The sequence below is a fragment of the Microtus oregoni genome, unplaced genomic scaffold (assembly GCF_018167655.1).
Source record: "Microtus oregoni isolate MIOR12 unplaced genomic scaffold, Mior012 000020F_ref0000438, whole genome shotgun sequence".
Taxonomy (NCBI): domain Eukaryota; kingdom Metazoa; phylum Chordata; class Mammalia; order Rodentia; family Cricetidae; genus Microtus; species Microtus oregoni.
This window is the reverse complement of record NW_024543079.1, coordinates 28455172-28476219: the sequence shown is the minus strand read 5'-3', so window position 1 is coordinate 28476219 and position 21048 is coordinate 28455172. Positions and strand designations below refer to the sequence as shown.

At 39.0% G+C, this 21048-nt stretch overlaps 1 protein-coding gene across 1 annotated transcript in view; it reads left to right on the top strand.

Moving 5' to 3' along the window:
• Positions 1-21048, top strand: part of Sptlc3 (serine palmitoyltransferase long chain base subunit 3) — a 117163-nt gene that overhangs the window by 14537 nt on the left and 81578 nt on the right. The window contains exon 2 of the mRNA XM_041670973.1: positions 9513-9698. Coding sequence (XP_041526907.1) covers positions 9513-9698 — 186 coding nt within the window. The remainder of the gene's footprint in view (positions 1-9512; positions 9699-21048) is intronic.

The following is a 21048-nucleotide window of genomic DNA, read 5'->3' as shown; positions in this document are numbered from 1 at the left end:
TACTAGTCTAAAGCTTGATACTAGTCAATACCTTTGATCCAAGGATAATATTGACTTTAGTGAATTTAGCAGTTTCCTTTTCTTTAATATTTTCTAATTATTTAAGAAGAATTGGTATACATTACCTGTTAAACGTTTGGTTGAATTTACCAGTGACATCATCTGGGTTTGGTCATTTTAGAAGTTGTAAATCAGTAATTTAGTGTTTTTCCTTGTTATGAGTCTGTTCAGATTTTCCGTATGAATCCGATTTTGTATCAAAGGCTTCCTTATAATGTATTCATTTCTTAAATACTCTATTGTGTTAACATACAGCTACCTATATCACCTCAGACTAGTTCTCTCCATACAGTCAGCAGTAATGTCTCCTGTTCCTTCCTGACTTTGGTAATTTGAGTATTCTCATGATCAGTCATCATTTTTTTTTTCTTTTTAAAGACAGGCTTTCTCTGTGTAGCCTTGACTGTCTGGGCACTCACTCTGTAGACCGGGGAATTCACAGAGATCTACTTGCCTCTGCCCCCATCCAAAAGTGCTAGGATTAAAGGCTTATGTCATTAGAAGAAGCAAATTCTCTATTGCTGGCTTAGGTTTTGTTGTATTTTTTCTCTTTTTTCTATTAGATTTAACTTTAACTTATTCTACTTTTCCCAGTGACAGATTATCAATCTCAGATCTTTGTTTTCTGACATAGGCACCACAGCTATTTCACATGAAACACTGCTTAGATATATCCAATAAGTTTGGTTGTATCCTTCACATTTATTGATCTCAAAATGTTTTCTAACTTTGTTTGATTTCTTCAATGACCCATTCCAGTTTTGGAATGTGTTGTTTTATTTCTGCATATCTGTAAGCTTCCCATTCTTTTCTGTTACTTGTTTTTAATTCATTGCATTTGGAGAAAACACTGCATGATTCCAATTATTTTAAATTTATTGAGGGCTTGTTTTACACTTAGTTTGTACACGTTCTTGAGAAAACTGTCTATTTTTCTGTTTGGGGGAGAAGAATCCTATAACTGTCTGCTCTTTCATCTAGTATCAAGAGCAGAATACCGACGTTTCTACTATAATTGTAGAATTTTCTCTTCCTCCACTTCTGTCAGGTTTTGTTTCACGGATTTGTGAATTTCTTAGCCATGCATATGTTTGTCATTGCTACATTTCCTAGTGGACTGCCATCTTACCAATCCGAAATGATTCTTTACAACAAAACCAAATGCCTATTTCTAAGCTCAATTTAGCTCTGAGGTCACTGGCTGCAGCCCCACAGCTTTCTGATGGAGGTGGCTCTCACGCCACAGTGCTCCACTCTGCCAGCTGATTTGCAACTGTGAATTTGTGTTTCCATAGCTGGATTTCACACTGCTTTTGTTCAGCTTGACACTCTGTCACCTGATGCAACTGCTTCCTCTATTCCCTTTTCCTAAGTGACAAGAATCATTAGGTTTACTCAGGGCCGTGAGTTGCCCAGGGTCAGATCAACCGCCTGAGTCCAGGTTGGTGTTCCAGGGCCAGAATACATGCATATCTGTGTTGCCTGTGCTGCTACTCAATGTTATGATGACATTCAGGTCAGAATTGCAGCTGATGGCCATGTCAGCTAGGGCCTGTGCTGATTCGAATGGCTTGCACTGCCATCTGGAACAGTGAGGGCATACAGCCCCAGGTGCTGCCAAGGTCTATGTCTGGAGCTATGTTGAAGTCTAAGTCCCATATTGCCACCAAAGGTCACATAGAAGCCCAGGGCTGGTGGGGGGGAGGGGGCGACCTGCAGCCTTGTTGGTATTGAGCGCCAGAATCATCCTTACCTAAGTGGCCATTGCTTCTACCCAGAACCAGAATGTCCGGGTCCAAGGTGCTACCGAGGGCTATGTCTGGGTCTATAGTCCAGTTGCAGCTGGGGTCTGTGTTGATGTCTTTGGCCCATGTCACCTCAGGAGGCCTTAAGAACCATGTGGGATGAAGTCAAGAGGGTCCTGCTGAGTCAGTCCTAACTTTCCTTGGTCCTGGAAAAGTTGGCCTTGCCTCTCCCTGGACATCGCAGCAAGAGAGCCGCCCCACACACACTCAGGAGAGAAGCCTCCACCCCTCATCATAGGCAAGGGAGAACCTACCCTGAGGGCATAGACTTAAAGGAGGTGACTCCACCCCTTCAGCTGAGGAGGGTGGCCCGAGTAGCATGAATTGACAAGTTCAGCTCCCACCTAGGCCCACAGCCTGGCCTCAGGTTGCCCCACCCTAGCATCTACCCCATCTAGGACCTGCTGAAGCTCATTGAAGTTACTTGTCCTATGGAACAATACCTGCAGGATCTCCAAGACTCGGAATGACAACAGGATATTCCAGATGAGTTCAGTGAGGATCCAGTGAGGACAGTGGACCAGACCAGTGACTCATTGCAATGAATATTTGCTAGTAAAGCTGATGGGGTGAAGGGTAAACTATTTGAAAAAGTGATGCCTCCAATGCCACCAGGACAAATAAAAAGGTGCTGGAGAGGCAGAAAAGAAAGAGAAGCAGAATTATTATTAATTTTTTTTTGGTGTTGTTTCTGTTGGTGGTGGCTTTGTTTTGTTTTGGGTTGTTCTTGCTTTTATTGCTTGCTTGCTTTGTTTTGTATTCTTTTGTGGAGGGGGCACTACAGGGTTGAGGGTAGGATATGTGGGATCAGGAAGGTGAGCAGAAACTCCATAGATAATCAATAAAGAAATTAAATTAAAAAAAGAATTATTAGGTTTATGTCTGCAGGGTTTGTTGTTGTTGTTCTGTTTGTTTTGCTTTGCTTTTTGAGTGTCTTGTATCTAGTCTAACTTTAATGCTTCTTTTTTCATTAAATGATTGATCCAATGTAATATTTTTATTATTTAATGGGTCTCCTTATATTCTTGAGTTTTCTTAGTAGTTTCTTTGGTGCTTAACATAAACATTCAAGGCTACCAACGTAGCCCTGTTCTTTTGAACAGGTTAGAGCAAAGGATACAAGCTAGATGATGCATATGCATCATTAAAATAATCATGCATGTATATAAGTACAGACATATGAACAGGGCAAGAAAGGGAGACAGATGTGCTATTTCTATTAACACCCATTTCCCATTTCCTTCTCCACTCATCAGTTCCTGTGGGTTCTTGCTGTCACTGTGCATCATTCGCCTACTCTAATGTAGTCTTTTATATCTAAATACTTTATTTCATATGTGTCTAATGACAGCTTCAATAATAAGCTTGAACATCCTGTATTGCATAATGTCTTTTAAACTAATTTACTAGAAAAAGAAACCAAAAACGTACATGTTACATTTTCATAATTATATAATGATATTACCTTTGTTCTTAGGAGTAGAGACGACTATGTTTGAAGTGCTGTTTGAGACATTTTTCTTTTTCATTTATTCTTCTCTCATACAATATATTCCAGCCACAGCCTCCCTTCCCTTCACTCTTCCCAGTCTCTCCCACCTCCCCAAGGCCGAAGAATTTCCTTTGGGTTCTTTTCTCCTATAAAGCTTTCTTCTATTCATAAATTCTCCCAGTTATGGCTTCTCTTGCAATATTTTTATTTTGCAATTACTTTTCAAACATGCTTTTTCCAATCCACATTTCCTAATCTTTCTATGTTTTGAATATGGTGACTTCTGGACACCATCATGTCTGCTAAAGAAAAGTGTCCACCTCACTGTTGTCACTAAGATGTGATGAATTACATTTTTGGTCTTCATCTTTATCACCCACATTTTTACTATCATGTTTATGTAAGCAGATCTATTTGCTTTATAATTTGTGCTAGATAGAAATTGTAAAGGGAGGTTTCTCTGTCCTGTCTCATCCCACAGCTGCTCTTAAATAATCACTCAGAGTCCTTATCTTAAGTATAGAACGTTTCACAGATAGTTCAAGATTACCACTAACTATCTCTTACATTTAAATTAACCCATTTCTATTAATCTCTGTATTACCACATGGTCGTGGCTTTACTGGTTTTTTGGTGTCTTGTTTCTTGGGCTTGCATCTCTCTCTCGAGTCCACCCTTCTTTCTCCCTGTATTCTGTTTGGTTTTCCTGTCTAGCTTTATTCTTCCTGACTATAGGTCAAATTAGTTTTATTTTTTAACCAGTGAGAGCAAAACATATTCACAACACATGGAAGGATCATTCCACAACATCTAAATGTGAGTTCAATATATCATCAAAATTGGGAGAGTTTTCAGCCAATATTCTTATAATATTTTACTAGTCATTTCCTATCTCTTCTCTTTCCTCTCAGATTAGGTAAATGTTTCTGTCTTAAGAGATATCTCACATTTTTCCAGTTGCTGCCATCATTTCCTCTTATTTTTCTTTACCTTTGTGGGTCTTGGGCTTTGGCTTGTATAAATCCTCAGTTAACATTTTCTGACTCTTTTGACTTTCAATTTTAATATGATGAGTCTACATGCTAATTTTCTATTGCAGTTATTGTTGAGGACTGGTTCCAACAAAATCACCTCATACCAGGGTAGGGGCATGGGAACTGGAGAAATTATATGAAGGAATATGAAGATGCATAAAAATAATAAAACAGAAAACATAAGACAGTATCAGGAGGGTATTTCAGGAATCACTCAGACCCTGAAATCACCCACGTTTATTTTTCTGCAGCTTTTATACCCAATGTAAACTGGGGGAGAAGGTAACAAAAGGCTTCATTAGCATGATACACAAGATTAACTCACAGGGCCAATTCTGAGACCTCCCATCATCAGCATTCTGTTGCCAAGGTAGCGAGATGCCCAAATTACATACACTGAGTCACATACCTGAAAGACAGCCCTTCCCCAGGTGACCTCATAGTTACAAAAAAAAAAAAAAGAGCAGAAGTACATTTGCACATTTTGACCACCTGTCAGGATGGCACCAAACTATCTTAACTTCAAAAGGGGCCAGGCAGCCACCTCCTGAGTTAGAAGGTACAATTATGCCCATTAGTCTCTCAAACTCTCTGACAGTGGTGAATGTACCTGCATTTCTTAGCCTCCACAAGTTATTACACATCTTTCTGAGAGAGTTTCCCTGGTAACCATCACTAGCCTTATATCATGGTCCTTCAGTTTCAGTCTCCCTGGTTCTGGATTACAGGTCACCATGCCCAGTTGTTCCAATATCTTATACCTATTTCCTGACTGAGTCTTTTTATTTGGGGAAACACTGTCATCATGCTTTCTTATTTCTTTCAACATGCCTTCTTTTCACATTTTTTTTTTGGTTTTTTTTTTTTTTTTTTTTTTTTGGTTTTTCGAGACAGGGTTTCTCTGTGGCTTTGGAGCCTGTCCTGGAACTAGCTCTGTAGACCAGGCTGGTCTCGAACTCACAGAGATCCGCCTGCCTCTGCCTCCCGAGTGCTGGGATTAAAAACGTGCGCCACCATCGCCCGGCTTTTCTTTTAACATTTTGAACACAGTTGTGATATGTATATTTTTATGGCGACATTTGCTTTTGCTTTCTGACTTTGTTTTGTTTGGGGGGATTGGTTCTAAATAACTGTCTGAAATCACTTGCTTTTCCCCCAAAGAGCTTTATTTTTTCTTCTAAGATGCATTGACATCTTTGCTAAGTCTAACATCTGGGTCATCCCCATGGACAGTTTCTCTTGCCAGGTCTTCCTTACTTACTCTTTGTATAGGTTATGTTTTCCTATTTCTTTACTGAGCTCACAGGTTTTTTTTTTTTACTAAATGAACTTTAAAATAATATATTCTCATACTTCTGCATAAAAATCATCCCCTCACCCAGAGTTTTTGTGTACGTGGTATCTTTGTGTGTGTGTTTGTATGCGTGTGTTTGTGTGTCTGTGTGTGTGTGTGTGTGTGTATGCCTTGTGCATCTTTGTGTTTGCTTGCTTTATTAGCTTCATGAAGCTACTTCCGTAATACCGCTCATCTCAGAACATGAAGCTCTACCGCTGCCCATATCTTCCTTCTCATCTGCATTGGAAGGACAGAAGTTAAAACAGGCTTCTCCTAGCGTTGTCTTTACTAAATCACTCTGGTGAGCTACAACTCTCAATGGGCATCAATATCAGCTGCTAGTCTCCATACTTCCAGGGAAATTATTTTATTGACTAATATCCCCACAAGGCATAAGCTGCCCTATCACCTGACTCGATCAAAACCACAACTTTCTCAAGGGTATGTTTTTGAAGTCAACCTTTCAGGTTTGGTCTGATCCTGAAAGGGCCTGTTTTAGCTGTTCACTTGCCTGGTTCTCTCAGGAAGATCGACTCATGCCGGCAGTTCAACTTGTAATTTTTGGAGTCACGGGTCTCTTGTACACTGTTTACTACTGAAGCTTCATTTTTTTTTTCAGGAGTATATCATCACCCCGAATTCTCCTATTCTCCATTCCCAATAAATTCAAGTATTTAAAGTATGAAAATTTTATGTTTTTATGGTCAAACTCTCCTCCTCAGTAAAGTTAACAAGTCATTGTTTCAGAACCAGCTGTGGAACAGTTCCTGTGTCTCTAGCTTTAGGGACAGGGCTCTCTGGGTGGCACAGTAAAGACAACTTCTTATCTCTTAGGCACATTGCATGGAATTTGGCCTTTGTACAGCAGCACCGGAGCAAGATAAGTATGTTGACAGATAGTCATCTCATCCCTGCTCAGAACTGGAGTAGGGAAAGGGAAACTCAGTCTTTATAGCCACACCTGCTCAGAGGGAAACTTTCTCATGTTGAGTGGTAGAGTGAAGAAGATAAGAAGGGAGTAGGCTATGGTTTATTATTAGAGATTTTCGTTGGTCTTTGAAGCTATTCCATAGATTATCTTGAATAAATATTAGATCTTTTCAATGTCCTTTCAATTTCCAAAGACTTTGTAAATTCAAATTTTAATATTTATTTTTACCAATTATACTATTTTAATTGTTCAAGGAATCTATAGCATTCCAATAATACTATTATGAAAATGGATACACACATACACACACACACAAACAAATACACACACACACACACACAAAACTAGCTTCTATATTGAAAGCAGAAAATATTTTGACAAAGTTTTGTATTCCATGTCATTCACAGTGGTTCATTTTTCTTCTCAGAACTCACTCAGATGCTATAATATAAACAGATGACTCCTGTGTTCTCTCTAAAGAAAAGCTTCAGTGACAACATTCTGTCACAGTGTGCAAAGCTGCATGCATACCACTGTAAGGAGAACAGTGAGCTTCCCCTTGTCTCTAGCCCTCTGGGATTTCATTGGCATTTTACCACGCCAAAGGGGATCTCCTGGCTAGACTTCCTGCCCTGGTAGAGTAAATATGGTCTGAAACTTTCCCTTGTTCCTCATTGTCAAATCCATTCTCCTTCTTAAGGCCTGATAGAGGAGCAAAATGAACTGTGTGTGTTCTAAGGGTTGCCTCATCTTGAATGTAACTTTTCTTGCACATGGTGGGAGAGTCTACAGAATTCACTTGATTTTAGATCGTGTGTGTGTGTGTGTGTGTGTGTGTGTGTGTGTGTGTGTGTGTCTGCAGAGCACTGAAGAGCAATCACAGGGCCTTGTGCATGCTAAGCATAGATATCAGCCAAGGCAAATTTTGTTTTTTCATCGTCCCCAAATATTTCTCTCAGCATCTCCTATTCTTACACTCTTATCTATCATCTCTCTCCAGGAGATAACATGAGAGCTATTGTGACATCTAATGGGTGATTGTGCTATGACAGGTCCTTTGCAGATATTATTTAAGTTCCAAAACAAACATTATTTGCCTCATTTTTTTTCATAAGAGACACTTGAAAACCAGAGAAATCAAAAGATTTATACAAGGGCACACAATTAGTAAATAAAAGGACTCAGATTTGAAGCCAGGCAATCTGACTTATATTGCTGCCTTCTCTACCATTCTTTTCCACTACCGATCAGTGTTGGACTGTAGTTCAGCTTTCTTCAGGAAGCCACTTCTGATCATTCAGTAAAGTATGATCCCCTTGGAGCCATCCTTGTGACATTTACATGTTTCATTATATTATAATTTGTACCTTTCACACCCATACACTGCTGTGTTATTGCACTGTAAAAGAAATGCTGTGTTTACTGATTTCATATCTCCTTTTGTGTTGTCCTAGTACATGCAAAATTGCTATCAACAGTGTTGCCAACATCAATGGAAAAGAAATCATCTGTAGAGGTGGATCCTCCTATGATATTGCAACATCCTGTATATTCCAAATTTGATCAAAGTTCAGATAGAAAACAACCCCTGGAACATCACCATATATGAAGAGTCATTCTGAGGAACATGGCTCAGAATATAACAATAGTATATTCAGAAAAAAAAACTCATTAAGAAAGACATTGTTGCTAGTCTATTTGAATACAGTAAAGATCTCATATTTGCAAACATTATTCAATTGTAGATTTGAAAATGTTTCCTGAGCTAGACAGACAGCTCAACAATAAGAGCATTTGATGTTCTTGCAGAAGACCTGGTCTCGGTTCCTAGAAACCACATGACAGCTCCCAAGCATCTGCTACTCCAGCTTCAGAAGGGCCAATGACCTCTTCTGGCTTCTAGTATCATGAGACATACATGGCAGTGTGCATACATTCATGCAAGCAAAACACTCATACACATAAAATAACTGAACAAATTTTTAAAAATAGAGCCATCTTGAAAGAAAAAAGAAAACCACTTTCTAAGAGGTTTGACTGACTTTAGTTTCATTTGTTAAGAAAGTATTTGTGTATTTCCAGTGGAATGATATAATAATGAAACTATTGGTATCTAAACTATTTATCCATTATTTCATTGAGCAAATATCAAATAAAGCTAGTGTGAACAAGTCATTACAAGAATTGAAATAGTTTGATGTCAAGTCTCTCCACTGTGACATTAAGTCCTAAAATATGTTTGTTTGCCTCACAAACACATTTAAACTCAGTTTTATCAATAAACCATATAAGTACAAAGATGAAATGGTATTTCCAGCTGAAATAGTATAATATGATTTACCTAGAAAGATTCTGTTAACTCTTTTTTGATTTTGATTTTTGTTTGTTTTTTTTACTTTTAATAGAAACATACAAATGATTGGCAGTCTTCAGGGTTAGTGTTTCACAGGAAATACTAAACATGAATTGCTACCTCACAAGAGCACAAAGGGCTGGTTATTCTTAGATGTACTTAGAAGACTTGAGTAAGGCAATGAGTCTAAATTCATGATTAAGAAGTAATTAATGGAGCTGCATTTTGGAATCTTAAAATCATCCCATTCATTACTCATAACTTTTCACCAAATAATTTGTTGAGAATGTTTTCTTATATCAACTATATTGTTATGGATTGTAAATCAAATTTATGCTTCTCTTTATTCTTATCAATGATCAAATTCCAAAATTTTTAAAGTAATTTGTTACTTTTAAATGTGTTCTTTAAATTTTAAAGATCAAAAGTTGACAAATAAAGCTATCATAATATGGTTTTAATGAAAAATTGTTAACCTTGGATTTTCTTTGGTATTTTCAGCAAAATAGGAAGCCACGTTTTTCTGATAAGCCCATCTTTGAGTCCTATCCGGAACCACCACTTTATGTCTTGGTTTTGACTTACATGGGATATGGAATTGGAACCTTATTTGGCTATCTCAGAGACTTTATGAGAAGCTGGGGAATAGAAAAATGCAACGCAGCTGTAGAGCGAGAAGAACAAAAAGTACGTACGTTTGCCCCCCTGGATCTGCGTCATTGTCTACCTTTCCCCAAAACAGTGACTCGGGTACAGAACCCAGAAAGGATGACATGTCCAAGAACCATTCAGCAGAAATTTCATTCATATCCAGTTACTAATCTCTGTCTCCCTGTGTATTTGTGGCCTTGTTTTTTCACATTCACTAGAATACTATTAACTGCCAGAAACAGAATTTAAGTTTTCTTGCTCAACATAATACTTAACTTATATGATAATTCCATAGCATATTTGATGAAAGATCTTTTTAATGATGAGCGAATCAATGTGAAAGACAACAAGGAAAGTAAGTGCACATAGGAGGTAGTCTTCTGGTCTTCCAGATTCAGCATCATTTGTGCCCTACTCCAAAATAAGAACATGTATCTGAGTGAAATGTTACATTTCTTATAGACAGAAATTTCTGTTACACGAAATCCTACAGCTGCTCAGTCCCAAAGAAATACACAGAGGCTTATATTAATTATAAACTACTTGGCAAATTAGCTCAGCTCAGGTTTATAATTAACTAGCTCTTACAACTTAAATTAACCCATAATTCTTGCCTATGTTTAGCCACATGGCTTGGTTCCTTTTCTCAGTGAGGCATTCTCATCTTACTTCCTCTTTATCTGGCTGGTGACTGACTCTCTGTCTTTCCTCTTTTCAGAATTCTCCTAGTCTGCTTACCCCAGCTTTACTTCCTACCTAGCTACTGGCCGATCAGCATTTTATTAAACCAATACAAGTGACAAATCTTTACAGTGTACAGTAAGAGCATTATCCCACAGCATTTTCCCTTTGTTCCTTTTCAAAACAAGAAACCTGAATCCAATTTCCTTTGTTTAGCTTTTTCTTGATCATTATCCAAAAAAAATTACAACCAACATGATAAACAAATACAAACATCCATAATCCATTTTGGGGGAATGTGGACATAGTTTTCTAGACTGCCCCCTGCTGATTGAGGGTGCTGGTAAACTTGTGGGGACTCAAAGAAAATTTAGGATTATGGTCAAGTCCTGCCTGGAGTATTCTGTGAAGCTGGATCACCTCAGCCAGCAGCCTTAAAGCTGTTCTGGATGCAGAGCTCAGAAGAAACTGCAACAGAAGTGCTCTGAAGTGTTGGACCTCTGGGCAATCTGTTCCCATTGGAGATTCTTTGGGGGGGGGGCTTCCTCAATGAAACCTTATTTTTCCTATCCCAGAATAAATCCAGTCTCACATTTTCTGTAGAAATAAAAACAAACCCTCTTCTCTAAAGTAACATATCTTTTGACATAAATTTCAAATTCAAGGTATTTTCCAAATATATAGATTGGCTTAATCAACAGCATTTATACTCAAATGTCTCTTAGCAACTGTTGCTCCCTTTTCAGCAGTCAAACAATGTCAACACAATAATATATAGTATCCAGATTCTCTGTGTATTTTTTCATCTTTATTTGGATTTTTTTTTCTTTGTCTTTTTTATTTTTTTTAAATGTTTAGTTTTTTGAGACAAGATTTCTCTGTGTACTTTTGGCTGTCCTGGAACTCATTCTATAGACCAGGTTGGCCGCAAACTAACAGAGATCTGCCTGCTTCTACCTCCCAAGTGCCGGTATTAAAGGCATGTGCCACCACAACCAACTACACTTTTTCTTTTTTTTAAAAAAAAAAAAAGAATTTCTCTATCCTTTTTCTTTTCTCTTCCAACCTTATGTATATATGTAAACACACTGTAAACTATTTAGAGGTCTCTTTTGTCTGAATCTATCTTTACTGTATATTTCTATTTTTTTCTGACCATGTGAGTCTTTAATCTGCTAAGAGATATGGCTAGGATTAAAGCCGTGGCTTTGGTGGCTGGCTCTGCCCCATTACTTAACTTTCTCAAAGTCTAGCTTCATGGCAGAGGTACTGGCAGAAGCCATGCTTATTGTCACAACTCTATGGAGTTTCAAGATGCATGCCAACACCAAGAAGCCTGATGTCATCTGCTCATAAAAACTATTTAAGTGTTTTGTGTCAGAGCCCTTAAAAGACCTCTGAGATTTTTGCCACTACCACTGAGTCAGGAAGACTCTCTTAAAGGAGCTGTACCTCTGCTTGCCACCAGAAAACGGAGCCTACTTGAGAAAAGAGGATTACCAAAAACTGTGCTGGACTCTGTTCTTGTCTGCCTAGCATTTTAAAAAACCTTTCTCAGGTTTCATGTGGAAATTCTTGCCAAATGTTTGGGTGCCATTTGTTGACAGAGTTTTTATCCCACCTGGTCCTGCAGTCATTCAGTCCCAAAGAAACACACAGAAGTTCATATTAATTATAAACTGTTTAACCTATTAGCTCAAGCTTATTATTAACTAGCTCTTACAACTTAAGTTAACCCATAATTCATATCTATATTGAGCCATGTGACTTGATACGTCTTCTCAGTAAGGCATTCTCATCTTGCTTCCTTTGCTTCTGGATGGTGACTGCATCTCAGCCTTTATTCTTCCCAAAATTCTCCTAGTCTTGTCACTCTGTCTATACTTCCTACCTGGCTACTGGCCAATCAGAGTTTAATTAAACTAATATGAGTGACAAGTCTTTACAGTGTACAAGAATTTTATCCCACAGTATTTCTATTTCATCTAGGTCAGATTTTCTCAAAATCTGCATTGATATATCTAACTCACTAGGTGATTCATCTGTTTGGAAAGCAGCCTTGTACATTGGAGGAATTTAAAGAACATTCCTGGCCTCCACACACTAGATTTGACGCTTCCACTGACTGACACACATGGCAATGATCAAGTCACTCCGTTTAGAGCCATTATCCTAGATAAACACCTATATTGCCTTGTTTCTGTACTGAGTTAGAGAATAAACTGAAAGATAATCAGAGGTCTGCCATGTATATAAATAATCAGTTCTTTGAGAAGTTCATACACATTTTGATCATATGTGCTTCTGTCACTAACTCCTTCGATTTTCACCCATTCCCTGCACACCAAACTTTGTGCCTTTTTTTCTTTAACCCATCAAGTACAAATTGTTTTGTTTAATTTATTTATTTATTAAAGATTTCTGCCTCCTCTCTGCCACCGCCTCCCATTTCCCTCCCCCTCCCCCGATCAAGTCCCCCTCCCTCATCAGCTCAAAGAGCAATCAGGGTTCCCTGACCTGTGGGAAGTCCAAGGACCGCCCACCTCCATCCAGGTCTAGTAAGGTGAGCATCAAACTGCCTAGGGCTCCCCCAAAGCCAGTACGTGCAGTAGGATCAAAAACCCATTGCCATTGTTCTTGAGTTCTCAGTAGTCCTCATTGTCCACTATGTTCAGCAAGTCCGGTTTTATCCCATGCATTTTCAGACCCAGGCCAGCTGGCCTTGGTGAGTTCCCGATAGAACATCCCCATTGTCTCAGTGTGTGGGTTCACCCCTCGCGGTCCTGAGTTCCTTGCTCGTGCTCCCTCTCCTTCTGCTCCTGATTTGGACCATGAGATTTCTGCCTTGTGCTCCAATGTGGGTCTCTGTCTCTGTCTCCTTTCATCACCTGATGAAGGTTAATATTCAGGAGGATGCCTATATGTTTTTCTTTGGGTTCTCCTTATTTAGCTTCTCTAGGATCACTAATTATAGGCTCAATGTCCTTTATTTATGGCTAGAAACCAAATATGAGTGAGTACATTCCATGTTCCTCTTTTTGGGTCTGGCTTGCCTCACTCAGGATAGTGTTTTCTATTTCCATCTATTTGCATGCAAAATTCAAGAAGTCCTTGTTTTTTTACTGCTGAGTAGTACTCTAATATGTATATATTCCATACTTTCTTCATCCATTCTTCCATTGAAGGACATCTAGGTTGTTTCCAGGTTCTGGCTATTACAAACAATGCTGCTATGAACATAGTTGAGCATATACTTTTGTTGTATGATAGGGCCTCTTTTGGGTATATTCCCAAGAGTGGTATTGCTGGGTCCAGGGGTAGGTTGATCCCGAATTTCCTAAGAAACAGCCACACTGCTTTCCAAAGTGGTTGCACAAGTTTGCATTCCCACCAGCAATGGATGAGTGTACCCCTTTCTCCACAACCTCTCTAGCAAAGGCTATCCTTGGTGTTTTTGATTTTAGCCATTCTGGTAGGTGTAGGATGGTATCTTAAAGTTGTCTTGATTTGCATTTCCCTGATCGCTAAGGAAGTTGAGCATGACCTTAAGTGTCTTTTGGCCATTTGAAATTCTTCTGTTGAGAATTCTCTGTTCAGATCAGTGCCCCATTTTATAATTGGGTTGATTAGCATTTTACGGTCTAGTATCTTGAGTTCTTTATATATTTTGGAGATCAGACCTTTGTCAGTTGCGGGGTTGGTGAAGATCTTCTCCCAGTCAGTGGGTTGCCTTTCTGTCTTAGTGACAGTGTCCTTTGCTTTACAGAAGCTTCTCAGTCTCAGGAGGTCCCATTTATTCAATGAGGCCCTTAATGTCTGTGCTGCTGGGGTTATATGTAGGAAGTGGTCTCCGGTGCCCATGTGTTGTAGAGTACTTCCCACTTTCTCTTCTATCAGGTTCAGTGTGTTCAGACTGATATTGAGCTCTTTAATCCATTTGGACTTGAGTTTTGTGCATGGTGATAGATATGGATCTATTTTTATTTTTCTACAGATTGACATCCAGTTTTGCCAGCACAATTTGTTGAAGATGCTCTCTTTTTTCCATTGTATACTTTTAGCTCCTTTATCAAAAATCAGGTGTTCACATGTTTGTGGGTTGAAGTCAGGGTCTTCTATTCGATTCCATTGGTCGACTTCTCTGTTTTTATGCCAATACCAAGCTGTTTTCAATATTGTAGCTCTGTAATAGAGCTTGAAGTCAGGGATGGTAATGCCTCCAGACAATCCTTTATTGTATAAGATTGTTTTGGCTATCCTGGGTTTTTGTTTTTCCATATAAAGTTGATTATTGTCTTCTCCAGATCTGTGAAGAATTTTGATGGGATTTTGATGGGGATTGCATTGAATCTATAGATTGCTTTTGATAGAATTGCCATTTTTACTATGTTGATCCTCCCAATCCATGAGCAAGGGAGATCCTTCCATTTTCTGGTGTCCTCTTCAATTTTTTTCTTCAAAGACTTAAAGTTCTTGTCAAATAGATCTTTCACTTCCTTGGTCAGAGTTACCCCAAGATATTTTATGCTATTTGTGGCTATTGTGAAAGGTGAGGCTTCTCTGATTTCCCTCTCTCTTCCTTATCCTTAATGTATAGGAAGGCAACTGATTTTTTGGAGTTGATCTTGTATCCTGCCACATTACTAAAGGTGTTTATCAGCTGTAGGAGTTCTTTGGTAGAGTTTTTGGGGTCGCTTATGTATACTATCATATCATCTGCAAATTACAAAAGCTTAACTTCTTCCTTTCCAATTCGAATCCCCTTGATCCCCTTATGTTGTCTTATTGCTATTGCTAGAACTTCAAGCACTATATTGAAGAGGTATGGAGAGAGTGGGCATCCTTGTCGTGTTCCTGATTTTAGTGGGATGATCATTTCATTAGATGCCGAAAAAGCATTTGACAAAATTCAACACCACTTTATGATAAAGGTCTTGGAGAGATTAGGGATACAAGGGTCATACCTAAATATAATAAAAGCTATTTACAGCAAGCCAACAGCTAACATTAAATTAAACGGAGAAAAACTCAAGTACAAATTGTGATGCCCAAATGTTCTTGGATATGTGGCATTTCACTGGAGTGTGATCAACTTACCAGAGGCTACACTCTTAAAAATAAACTGACTTTCCTTCTTCCAGAAACTATCCATTACCAATAGTTTCTCCACTACCAGTGAGACCTCATGCCCATATGCCCTCTCTGTACTAAAATTTGGTCCACATTGACTTTGTACAGATTTGTTGTGTGCTGTTATATATGTGTGACTGCCCTGCTGTGTGTGGAAGATACTGTTTCCTTGTAGTCATCAACTCTGGTTCTGTTTTGCATCTTTATTTGTCTGCTTGTTTGTATTGGCCTCTTATTCCCCAGTGATCCCTAAACCTTGAGAGGAAAGAGGGCTTTGTAAATGTTCCTTTCATGGCTGAGCATTTTGCAGCCTCTCATCCTTTACACCTTATCTAGTTGAAGGTGTCTATGGCAATCACAGTGCACTGCAAAGTGAAGCTTCTCTAATGAAAGTTGAGAGATTCTTTGGGTACAAACTAATAAGAGAATATCAGGACAGATATAGTCTCTACCATGAAAGAACTAGCCATAAAAAAGATGCAACAAGAAGCATCAGAGAAATAAGTAGTAGGCACTAGGAGAGGATAGTAGGAGTGTTTTGGAAAATATCCCGGCCTGAATGTGGTGTTGAGAAAAGGCTCCTGGGATGAACAAACTTAAATGAAATTATGAATGTGGAAGAGCAAGTGGTAAGGCAAAGGGTGGGTATCCTTTAAGGATAGGACAGTGATACAAGGTGGCCCAAGAATAAGGGGAAGTGTTGCAATATACAAAAAAATCAAAGAATTCCAGTGCTTGAGTGTGAGGACAAGGACTGTGTGGAAAAACAAATGGGGTCAGACTATAACTGTTTTATAATCCAGGAATGTTTATTATGTGACAGTATTGACAAATTTCTGACAGAAAAAATGTATATTTGTAGATTTAGAAAGATTATTCTTTCTACACTATGAAAAATGAATTACAGAAAGTAACACTGATACAAAAAAATCTAAGTGAGACAGTGGGGATGGGACCAAGGTAGTGACAACAGGGCAGAGATACGAATTAAAGCCAAGAGATGTTTGAGAAGTGGCACTACAAATAATCAATCTTACTTGGAGAAACGGAGAGATAAAGACCACACCTAGGGTTTTGGTGTGGGCAACTATGCATTCATTGAGATGGAAAAGAAAGCAGAAAGATTGTCATAAGAGCAAAGTGATTGATTCTTCTTTGACAAGTCTAGCTTGTCAAGAATTGGCAGCTGAATATCTGAAGAAGAACCTCAGGAGAAAACTCTCACGTTGGATTTTGTGGCAACTCCCATGCTAGTCTTCAGTCTAGCGATGTGTAGTCAAGGCAAAGATATATACAGGATCTCTAGTGCAGTTCCAGAAGAGCAAACAGACAAAAGAAAGATGAAATTAACTTCAGAGAATTTAATAGCTAGCAGAGATGGAATTCTAATTCAAGACCAGAAAAGTTCTGTAAGGCAAAGGACACAGTAAATAAGACAAGACGGAAGCCTACAGAATGGGAAAAGATCTTCACCAATCCCACATCTGTCAGAGAGTTATCTGCAGAACACATAAAGTACTCAACAAACTAGTTATCAGAATACCAAACAAACCAGTTAAAAAATAGGATACAGATCTAAACAGAAATTCTCAACAGAAGAATCTCAAATAGCTGAAAGACATTAAAGCATCCTTAGTCATCAGGGAAATGCCAATCAAAATGACTCTGAGATAACATCTTACACCTGTCAGAATGGCTAAGGCCAAAATACTGAGGACAGATTATGTTACAGAGGATGTGGAGTAAGAGGAACACTAACACTCCCCCACTGCTGGTGGGAGTGCAAATGTTCACAGCCACATTGGAAATCAGTATGGCAGTTTCTCAGAAAATTGGGACTCAATCTACCTCAATACCCAGAGATCTTTGGACATATACTCAAAGGATGTTCAATCATACCACTAGGACATTTGCTCAACTAGGTTCACAGCAGCATTGTTCATAATGGCCAGAACCTGGAAACAACCTAGATGCCCCTCAATGGAAGGATGAATAAAGAAAATGTGGTACATTTACACAATGGAGTATTACTCAGTGCTAAAAAAGCAATGACATCATGATACTTGCAAGCAAGTGGATGGAACTAGAAAAAAATCATCCCAAGTAAGGTAACCCAAACCCAGAAAGACAAATGCAGTATGTACTCACTCATAAGCAGATATTAGATGGAAAGCAAAAGATAACTGGGCTACAACCCACAGTCCCAGAAAAGCTAGGTAGCAAGGAGGACCCTAAAAAGAACACACGGATTGCCCTAGGAAGGGGAAATAAATAAGATCTCCCAAGTAAACTGGGAGTCGGAAGGAGAAAAAGGGTATAAGAACATGGGGGAACAGGACAGTCAACTTGGGGAGGAACTGAGAAGGAGAGAAATGAAAGAGGTATCTTGATAGAAGGAGCCATTGTGGAGTTAGGGAGAAACCTGGGGACAAGGAAACACCCAAGAACTCACAAGGGTGACCACAGCTAAGACTCCTAGCAGTAGAGGAGAGGATGCTTGAACTGGCCTTCTCCTCTAACCAGGCTGGTGACTTCCCCAATGATTTTAATAGTTGTTACTTGTCCCATTTGAGATCCTTTAGAAATTTAGAGTAAAGTGTTATAATTATAAATGACTATATTCTTTAGATGTGATTTAGTCTTCCCAGTCCTATCTGTAGTCTTACTCTTGATTTTTTAAGTCCCCTGTATGTCTGTCAATATCCTTGCCTTGTGTTAACAAACTAGCTAAATCACATCTTAAAGACTCTTCATCACAGCATGTGATAGGCTATTTTTCAATGGCCTTTGGTTCTTTTAGTGAAAATGAGCATTTTTGTCTTCTAAATACCATCACTGGTGATATATAGCACATAGCCTACTTAGAACAAACGAGCTATGGGCAAAACAGCTTCAGAAAAGGGAGCACATTTATGAACCGAAAGTGGAGATGATCTAATGTTTTCCTCAAAAACTGGACACAGATGCTTTTATTTTCCCCTTTTCCTTTCACAACCAAAATATAAGAACGGATTGACTCAGTTTTCCTATTATTTCTCTCGCTTCTCCAAGTGGAATACTGGCCTAAATTTAATATTTGTTTGTTTTTATGCAGTTTTGATTTCTTACACAAATGCCCTCAACTTGGTTGCAAAACATAAAGGCTCTTTTACTTGTTTGAATAAGAATACCCACCATGAGCTCAGATTTGAACATCTGGTCCTGAGCTGGTGGCCATGTTTCCGGTGTTCTACAAGGTGTAGCCCTATGGAAGGAAGTGTGTCATTTGTGAAGGGAGAGGGAGAGGGCTTTGAGAGCTCAAAGTCTCACCTTACTTGCAGTTTAACCTCTCTGCTCTGTTTTTGGTAGGTCAAGACATGAGTTTGCAACTTCCTGGTATTATTGCAGTACCCTCCACCTGCTGCCAAGCCTCTTTGCCTCTGGACCCATAAACTAAATTAAACTCTCTCTTCCTTAAATGGCCTTGGTCATGGTGCCTTATCACAGTAAGGGAGAAGCACCTAGCTCAGCTTTGATAACCTCCTTTACCCGGATTAACCAGGAAAAAAGAATGCTAAATTCCAAACTGCAATCCATGATTACAACACAGGCTCAGGACTCAATAAAATTATCAGTAGACTCAAGAAAGGAAAAGGACGCCAGTTTGATATAAAACACACTGTAGTTGAAACACTGCCTCCTCTCTGAGTGGTTTTGACACCTGGTCAAAAACATGCCAGGCTTCTCTGGCTGCACCCACTTGAAACAAAGAAGACTCAACAAGTGGCAACTGTAAAAAAAAAATGTGTATGAATATTCACATTTACATGAAATATAATTTGTCCTGTGTCATCTATATTATGGACCCAAAACAACAGCAGAATGGTCCTAAAGAGGCTTTCTCCTGAACAACGTGAAGGATAGGGCAATTAGAGTACCCAGGTGATATGGCAGACAAGGGTTCAGACACTGACCTTGCCGTATAGACCCATGAGGGTCTAGAGAGAACTTCTTGGGGTAGCCTTAGGAACTGATTATATTAGCCTTCAGTTTGCAAGAGAGTAATATTAAAGTAGTGTTTTGTAGCCTTGGTTACTCATTAAAATCAATGAGTTTTAATAGAAAACCAATGCCTGGGCCTTACACAAAAAAAACCTTTGATTTAACTACTTCAAGGTGAAGCCTGGATAAAGGGGTACATACAAGCTTGCTGGGTGATTTTACTGTGCAGGCAAAACTGTGAGTCAGTGGTTTGGAAAAATAGTTTTCAAGTTTGTGATATGTACAGATTAGGGGATGATATTCATAATCTAATGAGGATTCCATAGCAACAAGATCTTTCGCTTCTAAACATGATCATAGGAGAAGCCAATGCCTGTTATTCTAGAAATTCTTCCCTGGAAGTTCAGCCATCACCAGTATTCATGTGGTGGCAGCACTATCTCTTACTGTCCCTAGGTGTTCATCTCCCTTTCCATGTCGAGCTAGTTTCCCTTCAGTTCCACGGAAGGTGGCCCATGTAGGTGCTATTTCCTGAAGCCCACCGTCAATGACTAACGGATGAGGATAGGAAAGAGTAAAACCTGAGCACACATCCTAATCATGTGGGTAGCTCAAAGGGCTTGTCTTTATCAGCTTTCTCCCTCCAGGGCTGCCACTAGCAACTGTACCCCATCCCATCTATCAAGGCCCCAGTCACAGAATTTAAGCTCTCTCAGTTCCCTGTGTTCACTTTCTCCTGCCTCTATTCAGTTGGAATTTGATGGGCTTTGATACAAACTCTACTTGATATCTCCTGTTGCCTAAGAGGACTGATTTCCCCTTAAATTCAGGGTGAATAAACTTCAGGTAGTTGAGTAATACCTGCCAATCACATTAGTATATTTAGTTACTGACTCTTAGGCAACTATTTCTTACATTCTGTTCCCTCTTCAAGTCTCCAGTACCTCTTGACTTTTGTAACAATGACCTATTGCTTCCTATTTTATTGTGAAAACAAAAGAAAATGAGAATCTACATTCTTACATCTTCATCCAGTACTACAAATTGTACATTTAAGCTTCCCCTCCAGGCCACTGTCTTCAAAAATCTTTCCCAGATCAGTAAATGGTGATTCTGAAAACCCAAGGGCTCCTCACAAAAGCCTTCAAGTCACCCTTTATCTTGAACCCCAAGTCAAATTGTCAGTAATTGTTGATTGCCCTGTGTTCAAAATATGTTTATCACTAGATGACTGTTGGCTTTTTTGTTTGTTTTATTTTGACCAATCATGCTGCGGCATGATTTTTCTATTTTCTCTTACCCAATGAACTTGATGTCCATTTTTTTAACCTTATGATCTCTTCTCATCTGACAACCAATATGATTCCCAAGTCAAGTCATATCCCATCTTTGCACAGAACTAATGTATGTCCAAGTCACTAACCAAAAAGCAAACCTGCGAGGGTTCTCTACAGAATGTGGTCCCCTCTTCTGTATCTAATTCATCTTCTCTACCATGGTCCCTTGACTTACTCTACTTCAAATACTAAGACCTGCTTGCTCTTCCTCAAACTCCTTCTGCTCAAACTACCAGTCTCAGGGATTTTAATTTCCA